The following is a 25767-nucleotide window of genomic DNA, read 5'->3' on the forward strand; positions in this document are numbered from 1 at the left end:
TTAAAAAGGGCACTAGAACTTTTCATTTCCGTTAGAATGAGCCCTCTTGCGACATTCTAGGACCACTTGGTCGATACGATGACCCCTGGGAAAAAAAAAAACAAACAAACAAATAAACACGCACCCGTGATTTGTCTTCTGGCAAAAAATGCAAAATTCCACATTTTTGTAGATAGGAGCTTGAAACTTCTACAATGGGGTTCTCTGATACGCTGAATCTGATGGTGTCATTTTCGTTAAGATCCTACGACTTTTAGGGGGTGTTTCCCCCTATTTTCCTAAATAAGGCAAATTTTCTCAGGCTCGTAACTTTTAATGGCTAAGACTAAACTTGATGAAACTTATATATTTAAAATCAGCATTAAAATGCGATTCTTTTGATGTAGCTATTGATATCAAAATTCAATTTTTTAGAGTTTTGGTTACTATTGAGCCGGATCGCTCCTTACTACAGTTCGTTACCACGAACTGTTTGAAACACTGGTCAAAGTTTGTAACTTGCAGCCCCTCCCCCAGGGATTGTGGGGGAGTAAGTCATCCCCAAAGACATAGTTATTATGGTTTTTCACTATGTTGAACAAAATGGCTATCTCAGAATTTTGATCCGTTGACTTTCGGAAAAAAATGAGCGTGGGAGGGGGTCTAGATGCCCTCCAATTTTTTTGGTCACTTAAAAAGGGCACTAGAACTTATCATTTCAGTTAGAGTGTGCCCTATTGCGACATTCTAGGACCACTTGGTCGATACGATGACCCCTGGGAAAAAAAAAACAAACAAATAAACACACACCCGTGATTTGTCTTCTGGCAAAAAATACAAAATTCCACATTTTTGTAGATAGGAGCTTGAAACTTTTACAGCAGGGTTCTCTGATACGCTGAATCTGATGGTGTCATTTTCGTTAAGATCTTACGACTTTTAGGGGGTGTTTCCCCCTATTTTCCTAAGTAAGGCAAATTTTCTCAGGCTCGTAACTGTTGATGGGTAAGACTAAACTTGATGAAACTTATATATTTAAAATCAGCATTAAAATGCGATTCTTTTGATGTAGCTATTAATATCAAAATTCTATTTTTTAGAGTTTTGGTTACTATTGAGCCGGGTCGCTCCTTACTTCAGTTCGTTACCACGAACTGTTTGATCAGTTCACAGTGTCAAAGCTAGTTAATTGATAATCAAGGTTACATTGGCCTATTCAATACACCCTTCCCCTGATTAGTCGGCGTTCCTCTGACCTGCAAATGAGGCAAGTTCACTTGCTTTGCGTTTATACGTTTCATAGTTTGTTCATGACAAGTTTTCAATTTTCGAGTTTTAATTCCAATTTTTTTGCTTTATTGGACAATACGGTTTAAACAGGTTAAAGAATAAACTGCTTTTGGTTATTTCCTAACCCATTTAAGTTGGAAAAGGGAGTTTTATGCGAGTTCTTAGTTTATACTGAGGTGTGCCTCTTTGATTTACCAGTCTTGGTAGACATCCCCCGCCCCATACACCTAAAAAGGACTTGTAATTATAAGCTAAATGCGTTTTACACCCTGAATGAATTAGAATATATCTTATGAGAAGGATAAAAAACACTTTAAATATTCAAAAGATACTTGGTTCAGTTCTTTTATGTCGATAATTTTTTGAAAGTATAATTTGATTTTACCCTAATTTGATCTCCGTAACCTGGTCTTCTAAAGCAATTACATTAAAAAAAAACTAATTTTTCTAACTGAAAGTAAGGAGCGACATTAAAACTTAAAACGAACAGAAATTACTCCGTATATGAAATGGGTTGTCCCCTCCGTAATCCCTCGCTCTTTATGCTAAAGCTTTTAATTGTTTTAAAAAGTAGAATTGTGGTAAAGAGTCAAACTTTAGCGTAAAGAGCGAAGGATTGCGGAGGGGACAACCCATTTCATATACGGAGTAATTTCTGTTCGTTTTAAGTTTTAATGTCGCTCCTTACTTTCAGTTAGAAAAACTATTTTTTTTTTTATGTAATTTCTGAACGTTTTTGAATTAATGCATGTTTGATTTTGGCTCTCCACACATAAATTATTAAAATGAAATTTACATTTTAATTCCTTTTTTGGCTAAATGGCTTTCTCTTAGTTCTGATCAGACGATTTTGAGAAATAAGGGATGGGGAAGGAGGCCTAGTTGCCATGCAATTTTTCGGTTACACAAAAATTTTAATTTTAAAGAATTTTTTTATTAGTAAAAAATATACGTAACTTAAGAATTAACTTACGTAACAAACTTTTATATTCTTAAGTTTTTATTATGTATATGAGGGGGTTTGTACCCACGTTAATACCTCGCTCTTTACACGAAATCGTAAGTTTTGTGCCGATTCTTTAAGAATGACCCCTGAATCAGAAAGGCTGTAGAATAAATAGTTGAAATTACTAAAAATACTATAGCATAAAGAACGAGGTATTTATCTCCTCCTAAATACCTCGCTCTTTATGCTAAAGTATTTTTAGAACCCCTCATATGCGTAATAATCTCTGTTCGTTTTAAGTTTCAATGCTACTCCTTACTTTCAATTGAAAAAACGTTTCCATGTTTATTTTTTCATTGTTTTTTTTTTATAGTAATTTTAGAAAATCCTGCGCCCTTTTCATTGAATTTTTCTTCCCCCATGACATATTTCTCCAAGGAAAGCTCCTCCCACATAGCCCCCTCCCCTCAACCCCACGCCCAAAACCAAAAAATCCCCTGAAAACGACTGTACACCTCCCAATAACCATTATTATATGTAAACACTGGTCGAAGTTTGTAACTTGCAGCCCCTCCCCCAGGGACTGTGGGGGAGTAAGTCATTCCCAAAGACATAGTTATTATGGTTTTTGACTATGCGGAACAAAATGGCTATATCAAAATTTTGATCTGTTGACTTTGGAGAAAAAATGAGCGTGGGAGGGGGCCTAGGTGCCCTTCAATTTTTTGGTCACTTAAGCAGGGCACTAGAACTTTTCATTGCCGTTAGAATGAGCCCTCTTGCAACATTCTAGGGCCACTTGGTCGATACGATGACCCCTGGGGAAAAGAAAAAAAACAAAAAAACAAACAAACAAATAAACACGCACCCGTGATTTGTCTTCTGGCAAAAAATACGAAATTCCACATTTTTGTAGATAGGAGCTGGAAAATTTTGCTATATTGTTCTCTTATACGCCGAATGCGATGGTGTGATTTTCGTTAAGATTCTGTGACTTTTAGGGGGTGTTTTCCCTTATCTTCTAAAATAAGACAAATTTTCTCAGGCTCGTAACTTTTGATGACAAAGACCAAATTTGATGAAATTTATATATTTAAAATCAGCATGAAAATCCGATTCTTTTGATATATATTTTAGCATCAAAATTCCGTTATTTAGAGTTTCGTTTACTATTGAGCCGGGTCGCTCCTTACTACAGTTCGTTACCACGAACTGTTTGATTGTGTAACAAGAGAGGATGACATGCAGGTTCAGATTAACCTGAAATATTGACAATTAGGCGACAATATAATCGTGCACGCACACGGGAAAAGTGGTCATGAAGAAATTGCCCCATTCAGAAAGTCTACAAGCTTTAGCTTGAAAACATTTTTTTTTTACAGTTCGGCATAGTTGTGAAATAGTATTTGTTCACAGGTGCTGTGTGACTTGGTTTATTTTTTACTATGATGTATGATATTATCTCTTTAGGCTTGCTGAAAATTCTGATATCGTGGCTGATAAGCTGATGGAATCCAAGGAAATTCAGGATTCTATTGTCGAATCGCAAAAAAGGACTCTAGAAGAAATGAAGCAGCAAACAGAAATGTCGAAAAAAAGTATGAAGGAAATGTTTGACAATTTACAAGACAGAACGGAAGAGCATGGTGCTCTTATATTTGAAATATTTGACAGAATTGGGAAACTTCAAAATTATGTTCTCGAAGAAGTGGAAAGCTTCTATAGCATTTTCTTCTACCTTACTGCCCTAGTGATTGGTAAGACCTTTCTAAATGTTTCTCTTGTCCTAGGCTAATAAAGGTGTGTTTTTTATTTTTTATTTTTTTTATGGCACTTAGTATTAACGAAGTGACATATAGCGATCGCAAATTCCGTCGGTCTGTCTGTCCCGGTTTTGCTAGTTTAGGCACTTCCAGATAAGCTAGGACGATGGAATTTGGCAGGCGTATCAGGGACCAGACCAGATTAAATTAGAAATAGTCGTTTCCCCGGTTCGACCATCTGGGGGGATAGGGAGACGGTTAATTCGGAAAAATTAGAAAAAAATGAGGTATTTTTAACTTACGAAAGGGTGATAGGATCTTAATGAAATTCAATGTTTAGAAGGATATCGTGTCTCATAGTTTTATTTTAAATCCTGACCAGATCCGGTGACATTGGGGGAGTTGGAGAGGGGAACCTAAAATTTTGGCAAACGCTTAGAGTGGAGGGATCGTGATGAAACTTGATGGGAAAAATAAGCAAAAGTCCTAGATACGTGATTGACATAACCGAAACGGATCCGCTCTCTTTGGGGGAGTTGGGGGGAGGGTTAATTCTGAAAAAGTAGAAAAAATGAGGTATTTTTAACTTACATAGGAGTAATCTGATCTGAATGAAATTTCATATCTAGAAGGATCTCGTAACTCAGATCTGTTTATTTAAATCCCAACTGGATCCAGTGTCATTGGGGGGAGTTGGGGCGGGGGAAACCGGAAATCTTTGAAAAGGCTTAAAGTGGAGAGATCAGGATGAAACTTGGTGGGAAGAATAAGCACAAGTCCAAGATACGCGGCTGACATAATCGGACTGCATCCGCTCTCTTGGGGAAGTTGGGGGGGGGGGGTAATTTGGAAAAATTAGTTAAAATGAGGTATTTGTAGCTTACGAACGGATGATCATCTTAATGAAATTTGATATTTAGAAGGATCTTGGGCTTCAGAGCTCTTATTCTAAATCAGACCAGATCCGGTGACATTGGGGGTAGTTGGAGGGGGAAACCGGAAATCGTGGAAAACGTGAGAATTTGGGCATCTTTATCTTACGAATAGGTGATTGGATCTTAATGAAACTTGATATATAGAAAGATTTTATGTCTCAGATGCTCCATTTCGAATTTTAATTGGATTCGGGGACATAGGGGGGTGGAAGGGGGAAACAAATCTTGGAAACCGCTTAGAGTGGAAAGATCCGGATGAAACTTGATGGGAAGAAAGAGCACAACGTCTAGATACTTTATTGACATAATTGGAACGGATCTGCTCTCTTTGGGGGATTTGGGGGTGTGTGTGTTAATTCGGAAAAATTTGAAAAATTGAGGCATTTTTAACTTAAGAACGGGTTGCCGGATTTTATTGAAATTTGATATTTAGAAAGAACACATGTCTCAAAGCTCTTATTTTAAATCCAGATCAGATCTGATGATACTGGGGGGGGGGGGTTGGTGGGAAAAACTGGAAATCTTGGAAAACGCTTAGAGTGGAGAGATCGGGATGGAACTTGGTGGGAAGAATAAGCAAATGTCGTAGATACGTGATTGACGTAACCGGACTGGATCCACTCTCTTTGGTGAGTTAGGGGGGATCCAGTGCTTTGGCGAGTTTGTTGCTTCTGGGCGTGCTAGGACGATGAAAATTGGTGGGCGTGTCAGGGACCTGCACAAGTTGACTTGATACAGTCGTTTTCCCCGATGGTAAAGGAGAGGAAAAACTAGAAAAAATGAGGTATTTTTACTTATGAGTGGGTGATCTGACCTTAATGAATTTTATATTTAGAAGGACCTCGTGTCTCAGAGGTCTTATTTTAAATCATGACCGGCATTAAGCCTCTGATTTTCCTTTTAAATCAATCTATTGATTCTTAGAATTTTTAGAGCTTATCCCATATGAGCTCTTGGCTCTTCCAGCCTCGTCACAAGTGCCTAATGAGCTCTTAGGTGTTCTTTTATTAATCGTCACTCATAAGAAGCGAAACAACAACTTGGAAGGCGTTGCGTTGCAGCTGGTACAGATTAAACTTTCTCCCAAATATTAAACCAAAATTAAACTTTCGTTAAATTTTGTCCCACAACTTCTATTTAAGGACCTTTACTATAATCCTTTTTAAAGCTACGTTCTGTTTTCATTTTTCTTCATTTCTTTGTCTCTTTTGACAATATTTTGTTTGCACGATGATTCCTTGTCCATCACCCTTCCTATATCTATTCGGTCATGGTAGAAGAGCTGGTCTTTTCTTGCTGGAGGAACATGCCTTCCCTCAATCTAATTCTTTTTCTTTTATTTTTTATTTTACCACTATTTTCAACAAAAGATGAGTCTTTGCCGATAAAAGAATTATTTTTGCTTCTGAAGTTGACATTTTTTAGATTCTAGTAACTTCTGGTTACTTCTAGTAAGATGAATCTTCGCATCCTTCATGAATGCATTGACACTGAGAAGAAAGGAACCGACAAAAAAGAAAAGCCGAGAATAATTCTTGCAACTGATGAACTAATTAAGAGTAATATCAAGAAGCTCCCCTCGTAAAAAGAGACTTACACAATGCTCGAAGACATGTCTTCTGAAGAAAAGCTGTACAAGTATTTACCAGACAGCTTAAAATTACTTCTTCAGACGCTTTTTTCTAGAAAGAACATTTCAATGAAGATTGCATCGTTTGGACATCGCTGCATCGCTGTTGTGTAAGCTCGTTGGACAAGTTCGTCCAACTTATGACTGACAATGCAGATCATGATATTTGCACTTTAGATGGCAAGACTCTTTTCCATAGTTTGGCTAGAATTGCCTGCAATAACTGCATCGTCAAAAAAGAAAAAGATTTTTACGAGTCCAGAAATAGCAGGAGCCAATAATTAACCGATGTTTTGCAATTCAACAATTGAATTACAAAGTAAGTGACCCATTTCTTTCAACTGTAAATTGGAGAATTTCCTTTGAATCTTAAATTTCGCTCTTTCTAATGAGCTTGACTCGTTGTGAATTGGTCCTTCGTGTCTAAAAGCTCTACGGCCTGCTTGAAATGGGTTCATACAAGCAACATTTTGAGGACCAGCTGTAAAAGCAGGCATCTCGTTTCTACTCGTAATCGATCATCCTTCGAGTGGCGAGTCCTGCTTGTATTCTGTCTTGACGTTTATAGCTGAGCAAGGGGAGAAATGCGGATTCATGCCTATTAACTGTTTGACCAGCCTCTATGTTCGATGTCTATGAAAATATTTGAAAGTTAAAAACCTGGAAGCATACTGAAAAAGATTGTCTTGAAACTAGGATGATTCCTCTTCTTATGAGCTTTTTCGGCTGCATAGGATATATCATGCAAGGATCAGGCGTAAAAGAAATGCTTGAAATCGCTTATGATGAACAAACAGTATATTGGCGGAAAAAGCAGTAACTAGCGCTTTGCGAGGAAATTTGGTAATAGCTTGGATACTCCAAATCTGCCTATTGAAGGTTAGGGAGTTTATAACAATAGATGCATATATGGAGGACTCATCAGACGGTAGTTTAAGCTTGGAAGGTGTCTCTAAAGACACCTAATTTAAGCTTGGAAGGTGTCGGTTGACGGAAACACAGCCAAGCTTTGTATGCAGTACTTCGATATGGTTGGAATGATTCAGCGGTTTCCGAGGGCAGAGAGACTCGGTATGTGGGAAGAAAATCTGTACGTGTTAAAAAGCAAGCTTCCTTATCTCGCCCTTAAAAAGCAAGCTACCTTATCTCGCCACAGCATATCATAACCAGTATGCAAAGAATGTGAGAATCTACCTTCAAAAATTAATAAGGTTTCCGTTTGTCATCCAGAAATTTACAGATCTTTTTGCGACAATGGCCTTCATACAATAAGGTGCTCAGGAAGGCAGAAACAAAATCGGTTTCACGATGAGAAAAGTCAATGTACAAGTTTCACGAAGAGAAAAATCAAAATATAAAAATTTTTACGGACAAAAATCAGCGCCCAACAGGTTCCACAAGTAAAAATCAGCACGCACCAAGTTTCATGAAGAAAATAAGTTTCACGAGGAGAAAAATCAAAGTTTCGTGAAGTGAAGAAATAACCTGCAACAAACTTCACGAACCAAAATTCACACGCAACAAGTGCCACAGACAAAAATCAGCATGCAATAAGTTCCATAAACAAATCAGTTTCACGAGCAGCAAAATCAATGTAAAAGTTTCACAAAGTGAAAAATCAACAAGTAACAAGTCTCACGAACAAAAAATTAGCACGCAGCTAGTTCAACGAACAAAAATTAGCATGCAATAACTTCCATGAACAAAATCAATTTCACGAGGAGAAAAATCAATGTACAAGTTTCACGGTGAGAAAAATCAACATATTACAAGTTTCACGAACAAAAATCAGCACGCAACAAGTTCGACGCAAAAAATCAGCACGAAACAAGTTCCATGAACATAATCAGTTTCACGAGGAGAAAAATTAATGTACAAGTTTCAACAAGAGAAAAACCCAACATGCAACAAGTTTCACCAACGAAGACAGCACACAACAAGTTCAATGAACAAAATTCAGCATGCAACAATTTCCATGAACAAAATCAGTTTCACGAGAAGATATATTATTGTGCAAGTTTGACGAAGAGAAAAACCAACATGCAATAAGTTTCACGAACAAAAATCAGCGCGCAACAAGTTCGATGGACAAAATCAGTTTCACGAACAAAAAGAAAAACCAGCATGCAACAGGTTTCACAAACAAAAATCAGTACGCAACAAGTTCCACGAACAAAAATCAGCACGCAACGATTTTCACGAAAAATCAGTTTCGCAAGGAAAAGAAATTAATATACAAGTTTCACCAAGAGAAAAAACAACACGCAACAAGTTTCACGAACAAAAATCAGCACCTGATAAGTTCCACGAGTAAGAATCAGATAAGCTAGGACGATGAAATTTGGCAAGCGTATCAGGGACTAGACCAGATGAAATTAGAAATTGTCTTTTCCCCGATTCGACCATCTGGGAGGGCGGAGTGGGGGTACGTTTAATTCGAAAAATTAAAAAAATGAGGTATTTTTAATTTACGAACGGGTGATTGGATCTTAATGACATTTGATGTTTGGAAAGATATTGTGTCTCAGAGCTCTTATTTTAAATCCCGACTGGATCCGGTGACATTGAGGGGAGTTGGAGGGGGAAACCTAACATCTTGGAAAACGCTTAGAGTGGAGGGATCGGTATGGAACTTGGTGGGAAAAATAAGCACAAGTCCTGGATACGTGATTGACATAACCAGAACGGATCCGCTCTCTTTGGGGGAGTTGAGGGGAGGGTTAGTTCTGAAAAATTAGAAAAAATGAAGTATTTTTAAGTTACGAAGGAGTGATCAGATATTAATGAAATTTCATATTTAGAAAGACCTCTTAACTCAGATCTTTTATTTTAAATCCCGAGCGGATCCAGTGTCGTTGGGGGGGGGGGTCGGGGATCTTGAAAATGGCTTAGTGCGGAGAGATCAGGATTAAACTTGGTGGGAAGAATAAGCAAAAGTCTAAGATACGTGACTGACATAACCGGACCGGATCTGCTCTCTTTGGGAGAGTTGGGGGGGTGGGTAATCCGGAAAAATTACAAACAATGAAGCATTTGTAACTTACGAACGAGTGATCAGATCTTATGAAGTTTGATATTCAGAAGGACCTTGTTCTTCAGAGCTCTTATTTTAAATTCCGACCAGATGCGGTGACATTGGGGGAGTTGGAGGGGGAAACTGGAAATCTTAGAAAACGTGAAAATGGAGGTAGCTTTATCTTACGAATGGGTGATCGGATCTCAAAGAAACTTTATATATAGAAAGATCTTACGTCTAAGATGCAGTAATTTCAGTTCGACTCGGATTCGGGGACATAGGGGGTCGGAGAGAGAAACAGAAATTTTGGAAACCGGAAATCTTGGAAAACGCTTGAAGTGGAGAGATTTGGACGAAACTTGATGGGAAGAATAAGCGCAAGTCATAGTTACGTGATTGACATAATTGGAACGGATCAGCTCTCTTTGGGGTAGCTGGGGGGGGGTGTGTTAATTTAGAAAAATTTGAAAAATAGAGGTATTTTAACTTAAGAACGGGCGAACAGATTTCAATGAAATTTGATATTTAGAAGAAACTCATGTCTCAGAGCTCTAATTTTAAATACCGACTAGATCTGTTGACATTGGGGGGACTTGGAGGGGAAAAATGGAAATCTTGGAAAACGCTTAGAGTGGAGAGATTGGAATAAAACTTGGTGGGTTGAATAAGCAAATGCCGTAAGTACGTGATTGACGTAACCGGAATGGATCTGCTCTCTTCGGGGGAGTTAGGGGGTGGGGTTTAGGTCTTTGGTGAGTTCGGTGCTTCTGGATGTGAAAATTAAGACTATTAACGAATTTTCTAAAACTTATGACCTATCTAAATCGTTTTTTTTAGCCAGAATATCTCAGGACGCCAATTCTCCCGAAAAAATCTGGAGTCGTTTTCAAGAAAAAATAAATACTTAGATGCACAATTATCAAGAATATGATAGGTCTCTAGAAATGTTTTTTGCCATAGTTGTAAAAGTATATTTATTGTGAAATAATATTGAAATATGCAATATCTGGAGTTATTTGAATAACCAGAGACAAAATTTGTCCAAGAAACAAATTTGATGGTTTTTGGTTGTGGTTTTCGTCAAAAAGATTATATTCCTTTGAAAATTCGAGGTTTTGTTAGTCACTTCGTAACTGGAAATGCTCGTTTCATGGTCTTTTAAAACAATTATTTAGTAATTCATTTATTTATTTAGGTTGTATAATTTTTTTTCCAGGTTATTTTGTAACATCAGTGCCAAGAACTGGAGGTGCGAGACTCCTCCTTTTTTCTCTTATGTTTCTTAGCTTGGCTGTTGAAAGTCTTATTAGAAAAGCCATTTTGGGAACTGAAATGTCTACTATTAAAAATGTGGATGAACTTCAGGTAGGAGTTTGTTTGTGAAATATGTGTGGCTTTCAGACGCTGAACTCAACCTTGGACCCAGTCTCATATTCTTGAAATTTCAAATGTTGAAACTTCAGTCTCTAATTTCAAAATGATTTCAGTCTCTGAACCCTCCGTAATATAAAGAAATGGTCGAAGTACCGTATACAAAGTCATCTTATCCGAATAGTTATAGTTTGAGGAAACTGTACAAATAGCACCCCAGACTGTGATATTAATTTTTTTCCTGCAGTACTGTCAAACCCTTCATAGTATGGAATGGTAGGTAAAGAGCAACTTTTTGTTTATTGAAACAGAAACTCTAAAAATTAGATGTCAATGAAATTTGTGAACATGGGAGCATTTGGGCAATTTTGAAGGAAGAGAAAGAAATCCCAGAAAGGGGTTCTTAATGGATATTATACCATCAGTTTCGCAATGACTAAGAATTCCATGCTTGAAGTTTTAATCCTGTAGATCCAAGACAAAAAAAAACAAACTATTTTCCCCTTTGTCCAGTAAAGATAGTCGAGGTTGTGTCTTTATTTTTTTTCACCGGGGGCAATAGTATTAAACCGGAGGCAGTAGAATGTCGGTAGAAAGATCATTTGAACAGAATTTTGAAGTTCTAGTCATCTTTTGAAGTGGTACAGGAATCAAAACCCGCTGAAGCAAGGTTGTCGACAGGCTTGCTACTTGTCGACGTAAACAAGATCCAGCAATTAAATGTCAATTCGACGTCTTGTGCACCATCATTGGCTCTTAAGGATTTTTACCTTTTAGTAAAAAAATAAACTACACCGCAGAAAAGCGCTAATTTCTGCCTTTTTTGCTACAAAGCAGCAATTTTGACCCGATTAGGGATATAAGACTATCGAGTGAAAATTCCGATTTGGCGAATTAGCTTAGAACTAATGGACAGCACCCTATTTCACAGACACTCACTTTCGAAGACCCTTATGTCGCGCCATGGTGCATGCGATGCTACAACAAATTAAACTTCTAAATAAGGCTTCTAATATTATGTTGAGAGTTATTCCAATCATGGAGGGCTTATCTACCCCTTCTACGCGCCGCTCTTTATCGATTAGTTCAACCTTTCTATTGCTTTTTAAAAGTTCCTTTTCCCTTGAGAACTGCTCTTTCCGCAATACGAAGGAAATTGTCACCCTCTTAATACCTTATTTTACGCTCAGTCCAAATATATTCCTTCATGTAAAGGGATAATTGACTTCCCGTCTCCAGACTGACTTGAAAAATCTCTCATGGAGCCTCGCGATAAAATAAAGAAAATTTAAAAGGAACAGAGATTACCATGAATGAATCAATGAAATCTAAAACGAGTAAAAATTCGAAATGAATAATCTAGTCAACCTTAAATGAACAGAATTCTCACAAATAAGAGTCAGCCACTGCCTTGCTAAACCTTTTAAAGGATGATGTGTCGTTTGCACTTTACTAAAATCAAATATGTTTTAAACAGTTTTCTTGTATCATTGCAATAAAAAAATTAAAGACGGCTCAAATCTCCAGTAGGTAAGTCAAAGAGCGCCTACTTAAGGGCACTTAGTATAGAACGATAAAGCCTCTATGTGTTATCTTTTTTCCCCACCTGCTTCGTATAAATGGGTGTTCGTAGAAACTTGAAAAGGGGCTCATTCAATCAGAGATCAATATTTCTAATGCCCTGTTTAATAGCCAAATGTCTTTGGATTAAATTAAAATACCAGACACCAGAATCTGAATTTTTGGTGAAATAATGCGGAGTGACAATTTATGAGAGCCAGTAGATTTGTTATGGTTCAAAACCCTCACCAGTGGGTTTTGAGCGCCTATTTCGAAAATTTTGTTTTGAAGTATCGAGGAAATCAAAATGAAAACCTTTTCACCGCCTGGCTCATCTTCCGGTCTATTCATACCTCAAAATCAGGATATACATTCATACAATTATTACAGTTTTACAATTGTTTAGATTTTTCGTTGCGTGAATTCTCTCCTTTGTTGCCACACTGAATTGTAAATGGAAACAAGTGGAAACTTTTATTTTTTGCCAATAGACCTTTTTCTACGTTTTTAGTGTCTTCTACCCTTATTTAGTCGCATGTATTGTTTCTCTAGTATCTCCTAGCCTATTCCTAGACCAATAGACATTTTCTAACGTTTTCAATGTCTTTTATCCTTTTTAATCGCATTCGACGTTCCTTTAGCCTCTCTAGTCTTTTCCCAACTGTTTTCATCTCACCTGCTCCCTAATTCTGGCCCCAAAGAAAGTCCTAGACCAATAAAAGTTTTCCGAAGTTTTTATTATCTTTCGTCGTTATTTAGGCCTGTCTAACTTACCACCATGCCCTACTAGTCTTTTTCCGACCGTGTTCATCTCACATTGCCCTAATTATAGCCCATAGAAAGTTCTAATCTATATCAAGACTAATAGATGTTTTCTGACGTTTTTAGTATTCTTCATCTTTATTTAGGCCTATCTTACGTACTTCTATGGCTCTCTAGTCCTTTTCCAAGCGTGTTCATCTCACCGGTCCCTAATTTTAGTCCTATAGAAAGTCCCCGCCTATTCCAAGACCGATTTGCATTTTCCGATCTCTTTAGTATCTTCCCTCCATCTTAGGCCTATGTAGTGTACCTCAAAGCCTATCTAGTCTTTTTTCCAAGCCTCTTGGAAATATTCTTATATTTTTTTCCAAGCCTCATGTTTTCTCATGTCACAGGCCATCATTTAATTCTCAATTGATTTAAGCCTAGACGTGACTTTGGTAAGTGAGAGACAGCCAAAAAATTTTCAAGAATGACGAAACTGTCTTATTCTAGTGATATAATATACTATTCTAAAAGCTGAATTTTTGCCGGATCAAAGAACCTTTCGTCAATGCTCAGACTCGTGTAAAAATCACCTGGAGAGAGTCTATAAACTTAGCAAGGATTCCCATAATATGAGAATAACCAAATTGCAGGAGGGTCTTTCTCTGAGGGTGTTTGGAACATTCATTGAAGTTGTAAATAACAGGTGGCAGTCTGTCACTTCTTTAGATGCAATAACTTAGCTCTCTTAAGGGTTGCTAGCTATGAGAGAAAAAAATGTTGTGAGACGCGCGTTATCACCCTATTAGGTATTGCAAGGTGCTCGCTATGTTCCCTATTAGGTGTTACGAAATATCCGCTATTTCTTAATACAAAAATGTCATCGTATGCACATTAGAAATGTATCTGAAAGCTACAGAATGACGTCATTATAGGAAAACGCCATATAAAGTTAAATTTTTTTATGTACTGAATTGAACACTTTGTAATGACGTTCGACGTTGTCTTTCTTCCCAATCGGTACTCTAATAATGACACAAAAAGGTTATTTTTTTGCAGTCTGCAAAAAACATAATATAAAAGAATAACCTCACTCCTAAATGAACAAACACTGACTGAATGGCAGATGCACGGGTCACTTGTTCGGGGTTTTTTTCGCGACTCATATGTTCGAGATGAGTAGAACGGGTCAGATAAGTCACCCCAAGTATTGTGCCTGAAAATTTCCCGTGAGCTACCAAAGAGTTCATCGCGAGTTACCACTAGCTCGCGATCGCTGGTTTTGTGATCTTTGGTATAGAAGATCAATTGGCGGATCATCTGTTGATTTATCAGTTCAGAACAGTATATCAGCAAAACAAAACACTTTGCAAAAAAAAATTACCCGTGTTCCTTTTAAAATGCCTTAGGTACCAATTTTCTGAATTTTTTAACAAAATGTAATCAAAAGGATAAGTATTGAAAAAGTAGAGAATCCTTTTTAAATAGTAAAAGTAAATTGAAAGTTACAAATATATTTATTTTATTGTTACCAATGGTTCAATAAGATCACCCGTGGAAAAAGAAAAGAAAATTAAGACACGTCACTACTTTCCATTCAAATATGTGATTTTCCTTGTCGTTCAAGGTAGGGTGACTGTAGTTCTCCTGGTTGGGGTATACATCCATTGGTGCAGTGATTCCAGTGGTGCACTTTCCCTTTCTACCCTTTATTCCGATTAATTTGTTCTTGCAATCAACTTTTTTTTTAAATGGGTTTAATTTAAATAGTAGTTACTGTTTCACTATCAGCTTTAAATAGTTGATTTTCTCATTAGACAGTTTTTTTTCAAAAAATGTTTTAAACTCTCGAATACTATAGGCCGTGGTTCACTCTTTATTTGGTTGCTAGGTTTATGTAACCGTCTGCCCCCCCCCTCTCAGCTGAAAGATTCAAGAACTCTCCCCAAATAGCTGATCAGTAAGTCTATAATATTGCATAGTTTCTAATGCTACTGAATAAACTGTCAATATTAACCGTTTATTTTCAGTTGACTGTAGACATTTTTAGGGACAAATATGCCTTTGCTTGCTAGTATGTTCTCTGAAACTGGGATTTTAGAATTACTTCTTTGATAGCTGTAACCGATCGGCTGCCTAAGAGCTGGTGTTTTGTACCATTTTCGCCCTATTTGGACCAACATTTTTATTATTCACCTGAAAAAGGTGTAAATCGGCACTTTATGAAGGCGTAATCTTCTTTAAGCTTAGATTTGTTTTAGGATTGTTTTTTTATGGCAGTGCAACCAGCGATTCGATATGATAATCCCTGGAACAAATCCTCTCCCCTCCCCATACTGTTAAAGTCTAAAGCCTACTGTGTCCTTTGCGTTTTATTGAAAACTATGTGTCTTGAACAGTCCTTGGAAAGAACTGATAAATGAAACTGAATATTTGATATATAATGATATTAATTGCAAAAAGCTCAGCACTTTTAAGATTTTATTTCACTTTAATCTTTATTTTATTTTCAATGTTGCAAGTACAAAAGAAACATTTTTAATATAACTCGTTTTCAGTAAAGCACAAATGACGCAGTAGGCTATAGACTTTTACAGTTGGCGGAGGGTTAAGGGGACAATTGCCAAATTTATTGTGATTTTTGTTCGTTTTAATTTGCATTTGAATATTCAATTTCAGTTTTATTCGTTTTAAGATTTATTTGTTCTTTTTTTTAGTACCTGTTGTATGTTTGTTTCATATGATTGTTTAAATGTTCATTTATTTTCTGTTTGTTTTGGGTTTCTTTTTTTCTTGAATAGTAATTTTGGGTCGTTTTGAGTTGGAATTATTATAGGTATTTGTTGCTGCTGGTCTTAAAATTAATATGGTTCTTTACTTTTCTTTCAAAAACTTCTTTTTTAGAATTTTGTTTTTAATTGATTTTTGTTCTTTTTTGATTGTCGAAGTTTCAAGTTTATCAACATTCCCAATTTCAACATCAAAACTTCTTCAAAATATTGTAACATCAAGGTGTTTTTTTTTTTTTTTTTTTTTTTTTTTTTTTTTTTTTTTTTTTTTTTTTTTTTTTTTTTTTTTTTTTTTTTACACTAAATTTTCAAAGTTCCAAGTCCCCCTCAACATTTCCTTGAAGTAGGCACATTTACAATCACAACCTAAAAATATTGCAGATGGGCCTTTTGTATAACTTGGATACGGTTAGTTTCTTTTGATTTAGATCAACATATCCCGCAATATGTCTTGAAATTTCGCCTCAATACCCTTAGCCTTTTCCGACACACCCAGGATTAAACATTCCCTTCTTTCCCAGTGATAAATCCTGCATAAAAAAATGGACAAAATGCGTTACTTACGTTCCTTTCTACGGGGGCTATAAGGGGCATGGTATTTGAATGAAATGGCTTTTTAAGATCTCTACCAGTGTTAAGACTAACATCGAAAGGGGCAAGAGGAGGAGATGGTTGCCTGGAGTTCATTTTCCACATCCCCCTCTTCGTGCCTTTAACTCTTCAACTATATATCCTTTGCCGTCCTTATATATAGGTGTTGCGTCCTTTTGACAACCTTTCTGCAGATACTGGGCTCTGATTTTGTTTGACATCCCCCTCGACATTTTCTAAAAGTTTTACCCTAATATTCTTAGCCTTTTTGGAGAAAGGGGATCAAGCACGCCACCTTTTCTCAATAACCAACCTTGTATATAAAACACTGGGCAACTTGCATAGTTTAAAACTTGCCCCAGGACTGTTGGAGGTTACGTCAACCCACGAGGTGTAGTTATTTAACATTTCGACTACTTTGAACAAGACGGCTATTCCAAAATTTTGATCTGATATCTTTTGAGGGAGGGAAGCATGCCCTGAAAATGTATTTAAATTAGTATGCAGGGTGACGCGGAAAAATCCCTTTCGAGCGTTGCTAAATTTTCGTTTACTGTGGGCTAGTGTTCGTTCTTTACTAGGTTGTATCTGCTGCTGCAACCATGATACAGTGCTAGGACACAGTACCTGGCTGCCTGCAAATATTTAACAGAGAAATCATAAGGTCAGAATGGTTTCCAGACCCTATGCGGTCAGTCTTCTATCGCTGTACGTTTTTACTCTATTCAATGTACGTTCTTTTTTTTTGTTCATTTAATAGGAGTTGGTTCGATATTGGACTGGATATACAAGATACAGTGTGATTACCATATCTGTCATAATATTAATAGCTTGTGCCTGGAAATTTAAGGATTACAACAAACTCAATCATAGGATTCTAACCGATATCCAAAAACAGAATGAAGAGATAAGATTATATCTGCAGTCACTCAAAAGAAACAGCCTGGATCCAGATGCAGTCGATGGACACAGTTTAATATACAATGATAGTGATCTTGAAGGTGAGATTGATATTTTAGCTGTAGACTATCTACTACGAATAAGTAAGTTTGTTTTTTGAAAATAATATAATAGAAATTGTTCCAGTTCAAATGGGGATTTGCTCCTCCTACTCCCTGGAAAGTTAAACCAACGATTGTAATTGGTTCAAATGGTCGTGATGTTCGCTGTAGGTACCATCCCGTAAGAGCAATCCTTCTTTGCTAGAAGAAAGTGCAGTTGAACAGCCCAGCCTTTAAATTCAGACAAACAAAACCTACCAACTAGTCGATAAGCAGAGCTATCTTAAAATTAATTCCTCTAATTTGTTACTTAGATTAATTTATATGGAGAAAAAAGTGAAAAGTGTATGTATTAACCTAATTCTCAAGTAGTTTTAAGAAAAAACTAAGATTGTACTACCGAATCGAAAGCAGCTAAAACGTCTATACAGCATATAAATAGGAAGGACTAAGGATCATATGCGTTTTAAATGGTGTTATAAGTAGTCTGCAAACAACTGCACAATTGGTGTTTGGACGAAAACCAATTTTCCGGTAGTCCAGCCTGCATTTCTCAGAGACCTTGAGAAGAGGCTAAAACGCAAAAATCTTACTCAAAACATTAGATGGAGTAATTATCCTATGGTTGGTACACTGGTTTGGGTTTTATCCTTGTTCGGTATGTTCGACACGATACCGGCAGAGAACGATTGGGGAACCGCCCCACTATCAACACAGATATGGAATCTAAGCATAAGATGAACAAAAAAGAAGGTCTGAACCGTAACGCAATTGGTCAAGACAAGTACCATTTAAATCTCTCCAGTGCTTTTCTGATTTTAAGCTTTCTCGCAATGCTGGTCATTGCTGAATTTCAAACACTACTACCACTAACAACTCACCGCAGCACCAAGTCGCCTGAGGCCAACACAGCTACCCATGCTCTTCCTTCATCCAAATCTGTTCAAAACCTCCCTCTTTACACCCTTCTAGGAAGCTCCCTTTTCCTCTAAATCTTTCCATATGACATAAAACTGAGGACGACCCGCTTTTGTTTACCCCGAGGTAGTTGGCCGAAAAGGACTTTGCCAATCTGTCATCCTTCGTCCGCAGAACGTATCCTAGCCATCTCAACATTTTTCTGATTATAGCCCTAGAAATCGGGATGGAATCCCATGCTTCGGAACCATATTTGATCACTGTAGCTTCCAATATTCTAATCTTAATTCGCAGCTTTATCTTCTATTCTTCCAAACTCTTTTCAACTGTGAAAAAACACCCTGAGCCTTGGCTGTTTCAACATCTTCACTGCACCCACCGTCTTTACTAGTAATACTACCTAGGTAAGTAAAGCTACCCATATGATCGATCTTGTCATTCTCCAACGATATCTTTTGATTTGTTCCTAACCTTAGCAACTTATTACCTTTGAATTCTTTGTTGCTTTGTCTGATTCAAATTCTCAGTGAGGTTTAAATAGTTTTTTTTTATGTGCTACGGAACAACTTAAATGCAACTCCAGAACTAGACTTTTTAGCGTTCTTCTAAATTTTATACCAAAGTTTAGCCTTTTTCTTGATATTTTTAATCTGAAAAATCTTGTCCAAAGCAGACAAATTTTAGCGCGGTGAATATTGAGTGTGATGGTATCTTCGGCACCATTGAGTAACAACTGAAATACGACTCTAATTTTGTTTAGCACTTTATCGTTTATATGTTAATACTGCGCAGGATCGTGTTTGTTCCAGACAGTTTTCCTAAATACGACTTTACATTGAGAATAATAAGAACTTGGAAAGTCACACCAATGGCTAGACCCAAGTGGTCGCCGTAAGTAGGATCAGAATCATCCTGAATTTTATCAACAACTGAGAATTAATTATCAGATGAACTGTATGACTAGTTACCCCTTTGTTGTGAATTGTGAACTGTTGGTCTTTGTTATGTGTGGAAATTCTATCAGGTAAGGCTGCAATGATAATGTTACCCAATTTTCTATATAGGGAAGGAATGCACTGGAATTCATCATCACCACAAATCAAGAAACATCAGTTGCTAAATCTGCACACCAGTCGACTAAGGCGACTAAAGACTTCCGCATAATGATTCTTCATTCAGATTTGTTGGAAGGTGGACATAAACAAGGAAGAAGCTCTTCGGCCCAGTAAACTCAATTGTAGTATAAAACTCATAATATTCCTGCTATGGCAAACGATAAAATCCTCAGCAGTAACTGCTGTTCCACCGCTGTGACTACCACGAGAACATTGGAGTTTGGCTTCATGTATTTGGATTGATGTGTGTTTAAATGTCTGAAATAGGGCTTTTTGTCTTTTGTTAGATGTTTGTCTTTAGATGCTGAGTTTTTCCCGCAGTGTGTTAGTAGATGTCTCGTCTGATAGAAAAACTCTTAGCTAATTCATTTTCGAGCCTGCTGTGGTGTACTCATGGCTTTTTTGACGGCTTGAAAAACGAAGGCTATAGCAGGGTTAAGAGTTCTTGCCAGTTGGATTTTACAGAAGCCGACTGATATGAGGATTCTTTAGTCAATTTGTGTGGGTCGGTATAGCGGGAGCAGTAGGACTGATTTGAAAAGTGATGTGCCAAATGTTCAAACGTCTGGCATTTCAAGCAACGTTCTGAGGTTTTTCTTTGAACGTAACAACTTTTTATATGAGTTTATTCTACGTAAACACCTTGTCGAATCACTGTCACATGCTGATGATTCGGAAAATCAAGTCTCACATTTTCAGATTTTCCATTTTCTTGTGGCCTCAAAGTTAATGATTACTCGCTATTATTTCTTTTTGAGTAGTTTCCAGGAGCACAAGCTTAGCGCAGACCATAAATTCCTTTTTTGGTACTTAACTCATACGTCAGACACTTTTGACACCAAATCACTTCTAATCTCGATTATGAGCGACTGTATCCGTTTTCAAGAAAGCAATTAGTCCGAGTTTCTTCGCTCAATAATATGAACTTGCTCTTAAGAAGCATGCTGCTCAATGAATTTCTCTGATTGGCGCAGAATACAATTTTTTTTTTGTTGGCTAGACAACCTATGAAACACGGCTCAGTGAATTTTCAGTGGTTGGGGGAGGAAGCCATTCAGAGGGCTTAAGCAGAGCTGCCTTACATTGGTCCAGGGAAGTTTCTAGCTTTTCGACGCAATCATTTACTCTAGCCGTCATGACGTCTTGAGGGGCATAGATTATTACGTAAAATTTTCAGTACCTCCAACATATCTTTGAACATTACTTCCCATCCAAGTTGAGATTGCTTGTGCTTCGCCAAAGTGGCAACACATTCTCCCAATTGTTGTGGAGCATTTTAATTTATGTTTAATCTGATTTTGATTTCTGCTCAGTTTGAGTTTAGATTATATTACTTTATTTCTGTAAAAACATCTAACTGGAATATTTTTTAGTGTTTTTTTTTATTATTAATCAGTTTGTGGTAACGAGCTGTAAGTAAGGAGCGACTCGGCCCAATAGTAACAGAAACTCCAAAAACATGAAAATTCTAAAATTTTGGATAGCAATAACAATAGATCATTTTTACCCATCAGTAGCTACGAGCCCTAGGAAATTTGCATGATTTCTGTAAAAGGGGAAAACATACCGAAAACTCAAGTGATCTTGATAAAAATTACACCATCAGATTCAGCTCCGCAGAGAACCTTATGGTAGGGTCTTGCTCTTATCTACTAAAATGTGGAATCCTGTTTTGTTTTTTTTGCCAGAAGAAAGATCACGTATCCGTGTTTATTTGTGTGTTTTTTTTCTTTATTCCCCGGATGACCGTATCGAACCAATAGTCCTAGAAAATCGTAAGAGGGCTCATTCGAACTGGGTTCAAAAGTTCTAGTGCCCTTTATAAGAGACAGAAAAGTAAGAAAACGGAGAAAATCCACGTAGTGTGGATAGTGCCTTTAGGCTATCCCACATATTAAATTTCATTGCACAATCTTCATCAAGATTCCACCCTTTGGGAGGGAGTTTCGTTCGTATTTCTAAGATTAAATAAATTTTAATATTCCAATAAATCTTAAACTTCAAAATTAATATATTTTGCGCAATGGGAATCAGCATGAACCAAGGTTTTGTGGTTGAATATGTTGTAATCAAAACGTTTTTTAGATTTTCAGTTTTTTATCCACAAGGGTTGCTCTTTGCTTACAGTTTGTTACTACGAGTTGTTTTATTCAAGGTTCTCCTAAATGTGAAGAAAGGTTACTACTCCCAACTTCAACCGTCGTTTTTGTTTTTTTGCACTCTAGTCCAATATTTGCAATCAATTGGTGATTTTCTTGTGGTCACTAGTGGGGGGGGGCAATGGCCCCGTGAAACAAGAAGCCATTAAATATTGTACATAAATAGGTAAATGAGGTACATTACCAATTAAATCGGGGAAAAAAGTACAGGTAACACTTGCCCCTCCCTCCACCTACCTCTCTACCTTTGTAACGATAGGCATGAGAATGTGATCTTGTATGTTGCATAGAAAAATAATTTGCAATAAGAGGGTCATTATCATCCCTAGGACTAACATTACAGGCATAGTCCAAAAATATTTCCAAGAATCAAGAGGGGTTAACCTCTACCTCAAATCTCCTTCCATATTTACCTAAAGGCATTTTGGAGGCTTTAAGCAAAGGAATCAACTTAATTAAATGAAGCTTTGAAATAAATGTCGATGCTAATCGTTTATTGTGTATGAACTTCATGTATATTTAGGAACAAATGTGCCACCGAGTGGCATTAGTGTCTCAGAAGCTGTAAAGCTCATTCTATAGATTTTCAATAATTTTAAATCGATTGGCTGTCGCAGTTTTCACTTGATGGCTTTTGGAACCCTTTGATTAAAAATTGTCGTTTGGTGCCACAATATGGCTGAAAACTTCTCTTTGCTATGGGGCAGCTATTTTGCTTCTTGAAAAGGTTTTGTAGAATCTTCAGTGTCCTTTCATAGAGTCTTCTGACTAATTCAGATGTAACAACAAAGTTTCTCTAATGGGAGTAAGGATCAAAGTTGGAACTTAGAAAAAATAAATTTATTGCTTTGCAGACCTGAAAAACTGATTCAAATCAACTGGCTCATGATGTGTCAGTATATTTTTAGAATACTGTTAAACTAGGGCTGTACTGGAAAGACGCATCAAAATAGGTATAAGAGCAGAAAAGTCCTCAAGTAGCCTGCGAATCTAAAACACTCAAACAAGCTCGGTTTTCAGTAATACGCTAGTTTTGTAGTATTCTATGAAAACAGGTAAATATCATAAGTCAATTTAGTTGAACTAGTTTTTCAGATACGTGCTGCATTAACTAGAACGTGATAATTTTTGGTCATTTTAAGTTTCAGTTTCTCTCTTTACTTCCATATGAGGGATGTAATTTCCTTAAATGGGTTTGTTGATCAATGTGATTCCATTGGCGCAGTTTTCGCTTCGATCTGACACCATTCTTATAGATATCATAATCTTTTGAAATTTTCAAAAATTTGCTGCAATAAACCTAAGATTAGCCAAAAAAACAGTTACTAGTGATAAATCATCTCAAATGGTGACTCGTCTTCACTTAGGTTTTTTTCGAAGCGCCTTCTTAAACTTCCGGTTACTACGGACCGTGGTTTGCTCTTTACTAGGAGGAAGCCACTGCTCCAATCATGGTATTCTAGGACTGTTGGTCTGATACGATCACCTCTGGGGAAAAAAACAATAAATAAACGCGAACCGTGATCATTCTTCTTTGGAAAAATACGGAATTTCACATTTTTGTATACTGGAGCTATTCTTTTCTATACTGGGGGCTTCAAATATCTATACTGGAGTACTCTGGTGTGTTGAATTTGATGGTGTAATTTTAATCGAAGTCACTTGATCCAATTTTCTCAATATTTTCAAGCTTTTAACTTTTGTTGGGTAGCTTAATATATCTTTGACATCACCATAAAAACTGGATTCTTTTAAGTCTATATTGCTGTCAAAACTTCTTATTTTAGAGATTTTGGTTACTATGAGGACGACTTGCTCTTTGATTACAAATTGTTAGCAAGAACCCTTTAATGTATGAAAATAAAATCAGATATTTCTGTTTGAATGTAGATGAAAACAAAGTTCCTGGCAACGCTTGCATCACCACTTCTGGAAAATTCACTGATAACACTCAAGATACCCCTTTTCTCCTTCACATCTCTTCCTTTTGACCCGGTAAGCTTATGAATATAATATTTGATATTACAAAGAAAAACGATTCTACTATAGGAAGTAACGTATCACCCCGTAGTGCCTATATTCAGGGTTAGTCTAAACAAGGAGACATGATATATATTTATACCATCTACACCCTCCCCATAACCTCTTCTACATTTATTTGAATGCTCACTGAAAGTTAGAAAATTTGGGCGTCAAAATTCGTTGCTTGAGACATTATTCACCCCCCCCCCCTCACCTACATAATCACTGACCAACCCCTCCCCATAGTAGTTTATGTGGAATTGTGCATCATTATGCATAATTGTATCAAACATCAAGTGAATCAAATTTTTTGCATTGCATATTTTATCGTATAAAGTGAAGTATATGAGTTATTGAAGAAGTTTTTATTTTTATTTTCTAGACTTGACCTATCAAGAAAGCCTTGCTGAGACGGCATACAGTAGTGACTCAGACATGACGTACATTCCAGAAATAGATTTGACAGAAATTATAGACTGTTCATTTTCATCGCTAGTCGTGAGGTCGAACGACAATACCGAAATCTCGCTGAATGGACAAGAAATGGTTCCTTATTCGAGAAATGAAGCTTCTCGTAATGGCGTCGAAAAGGTATGGTTAGTTTTGATTGCTTTAAAAACGGTGAAATTAAATGGGAGAATGAGAAAGACTGGACTCAGTAAAATGTATTAAGGATTATTTTTGTTGTACAAGGGTTCAACACTTTTTATGCAATTGGTATTGTTGGAAAGATTACAGGTGATTGCCTTGGTTTTTTTTTGCCAAACTAGATAAAGTTCTTAGGCTTTTTCTTAAACTCGTTTCGTCTTGACCTTTATTTTTAAGGTTTAAACTTGTTTATGGCTGATATCATTATTTGAATTATTTGAAGTTCTAACCTGTCTTAATTAAACTGTTATAACCAGGATTCAGTCTATTTTCCTACCATCTCTGTTGATATTAATCTCGGTTCTATTTGTCCTATTATTTCTCCAAAACCGTGCAAAAAGTCAATGCAATCATCAATTATTTGTCTGATCAAACCGTATGCTACGGTTTGAAAACTCTGCATAAATGTTCTGCAACTACTGAGTCTAGAGTTTCTGGTATTTCATTGCATTTTAAAGTGTAACCTGTTGTACAGGAAATCCCCGTCTCTCCCACCTCCATGTCAAATTTTCATATATTCTTCATTAACAAATATTGTATGTGGACAATAGGCAAATTGCATAACTTACAGCCATTCCCCTGGGGGCTAAAATTTAAATCCGTAGTGATATGTGGAGACCTAAACATACCTGAAATGGATTGGAAAAATCATTCCTTCAGGATGAGAAGCCAGAACTCAAAAGATCAACTAATACACTATCTTGACCTCACTAGCGAGTTGAACCTAGCGCAAAGTGTCCTCGAGCCTACGCGTCAAACCAACACTTTGGAAGTTGTATTCAATACGCCCATGGTAGACCTGCTCGTTACAAAAACAGTCGTTAACCCCGTTACAAGCGACCACGAACATGCTGTCCACTGCCAAGTCCGTGCTGAACAACTCAAAACTCGTACACAGGATGATGGACCCACTTTTAAATTAAACTTCCATAAAACAGACTCAAAATAATACTAGAGCATACAGATTGGGACAACCTTGTGTATAACCTACCAATCGCCAAAGCCTGGGAAGTTTTCTATGGCATACTTCACCGAGCCGTCACTCAAACCACACCATTCAGGAACAACAAACACATTGGCAAAAGGATATTCCTTCCCAAGCACATAAGAAAGCTCATCAGGGACCGGAAGAAGTCATACAGGAATTACAAAGCCTCTGGAAGCATAAGTAGACTCGCCAAGCTTCAAAAACTCAGCTCAAAATGTAGAAAAGCTATCAGAAACTACAACAAAGATTGCGAACGAGAAGAATTCCAGAAAATAAGAACAAAAAGCGATTTCTACAAC

General features: G+C 36.9%; 1 protein-coding gene across 4 annotated transcripts in view; it reads left to right on the top strand.

The window, feature by feature from the left end:
• Positions 1–25767, top strand: part of LOC136034734 (uncharacterized) — a 119049-nt gene that overhangs the window by 82162 nt on the left and 11120 nt on the right. For all 4 annotated transcript variants that reach the window (XM_065716103.1, XM_065716105.1, XM_065716104.1 and 1 more), the window contains 4 exons: positions 3686–3972; positions 10776–10924; positions 17378–17618; positions 24215–24423. In XM_065716103.1, coding sequence (XP_065572175.1) covers positions 3686–3972; positions 10776–10924; positions 17378–17618; positions 24215–24423 — 886 coding nt within the window. The remainder of the gene's footprint in view (positions 1–3685; positions 3973–10775; positions 10925–17377; positions 17619–24214; positions 24424–25767) is intronic.

Source organism: Artemia franciscana, chromosome 13 (genome assembly GCF_032884065.1).
Source record: "Artemia franciscana chromosome 13, ASM3288406v1, whole genome shotgun sequence".
NCBI classification, from domain to species: Eukaryota; Metazoa; Arthropoda; class Branchiopoda; order Anostraca; family Artemiidae; genus Artemia; species Artemia franciscana.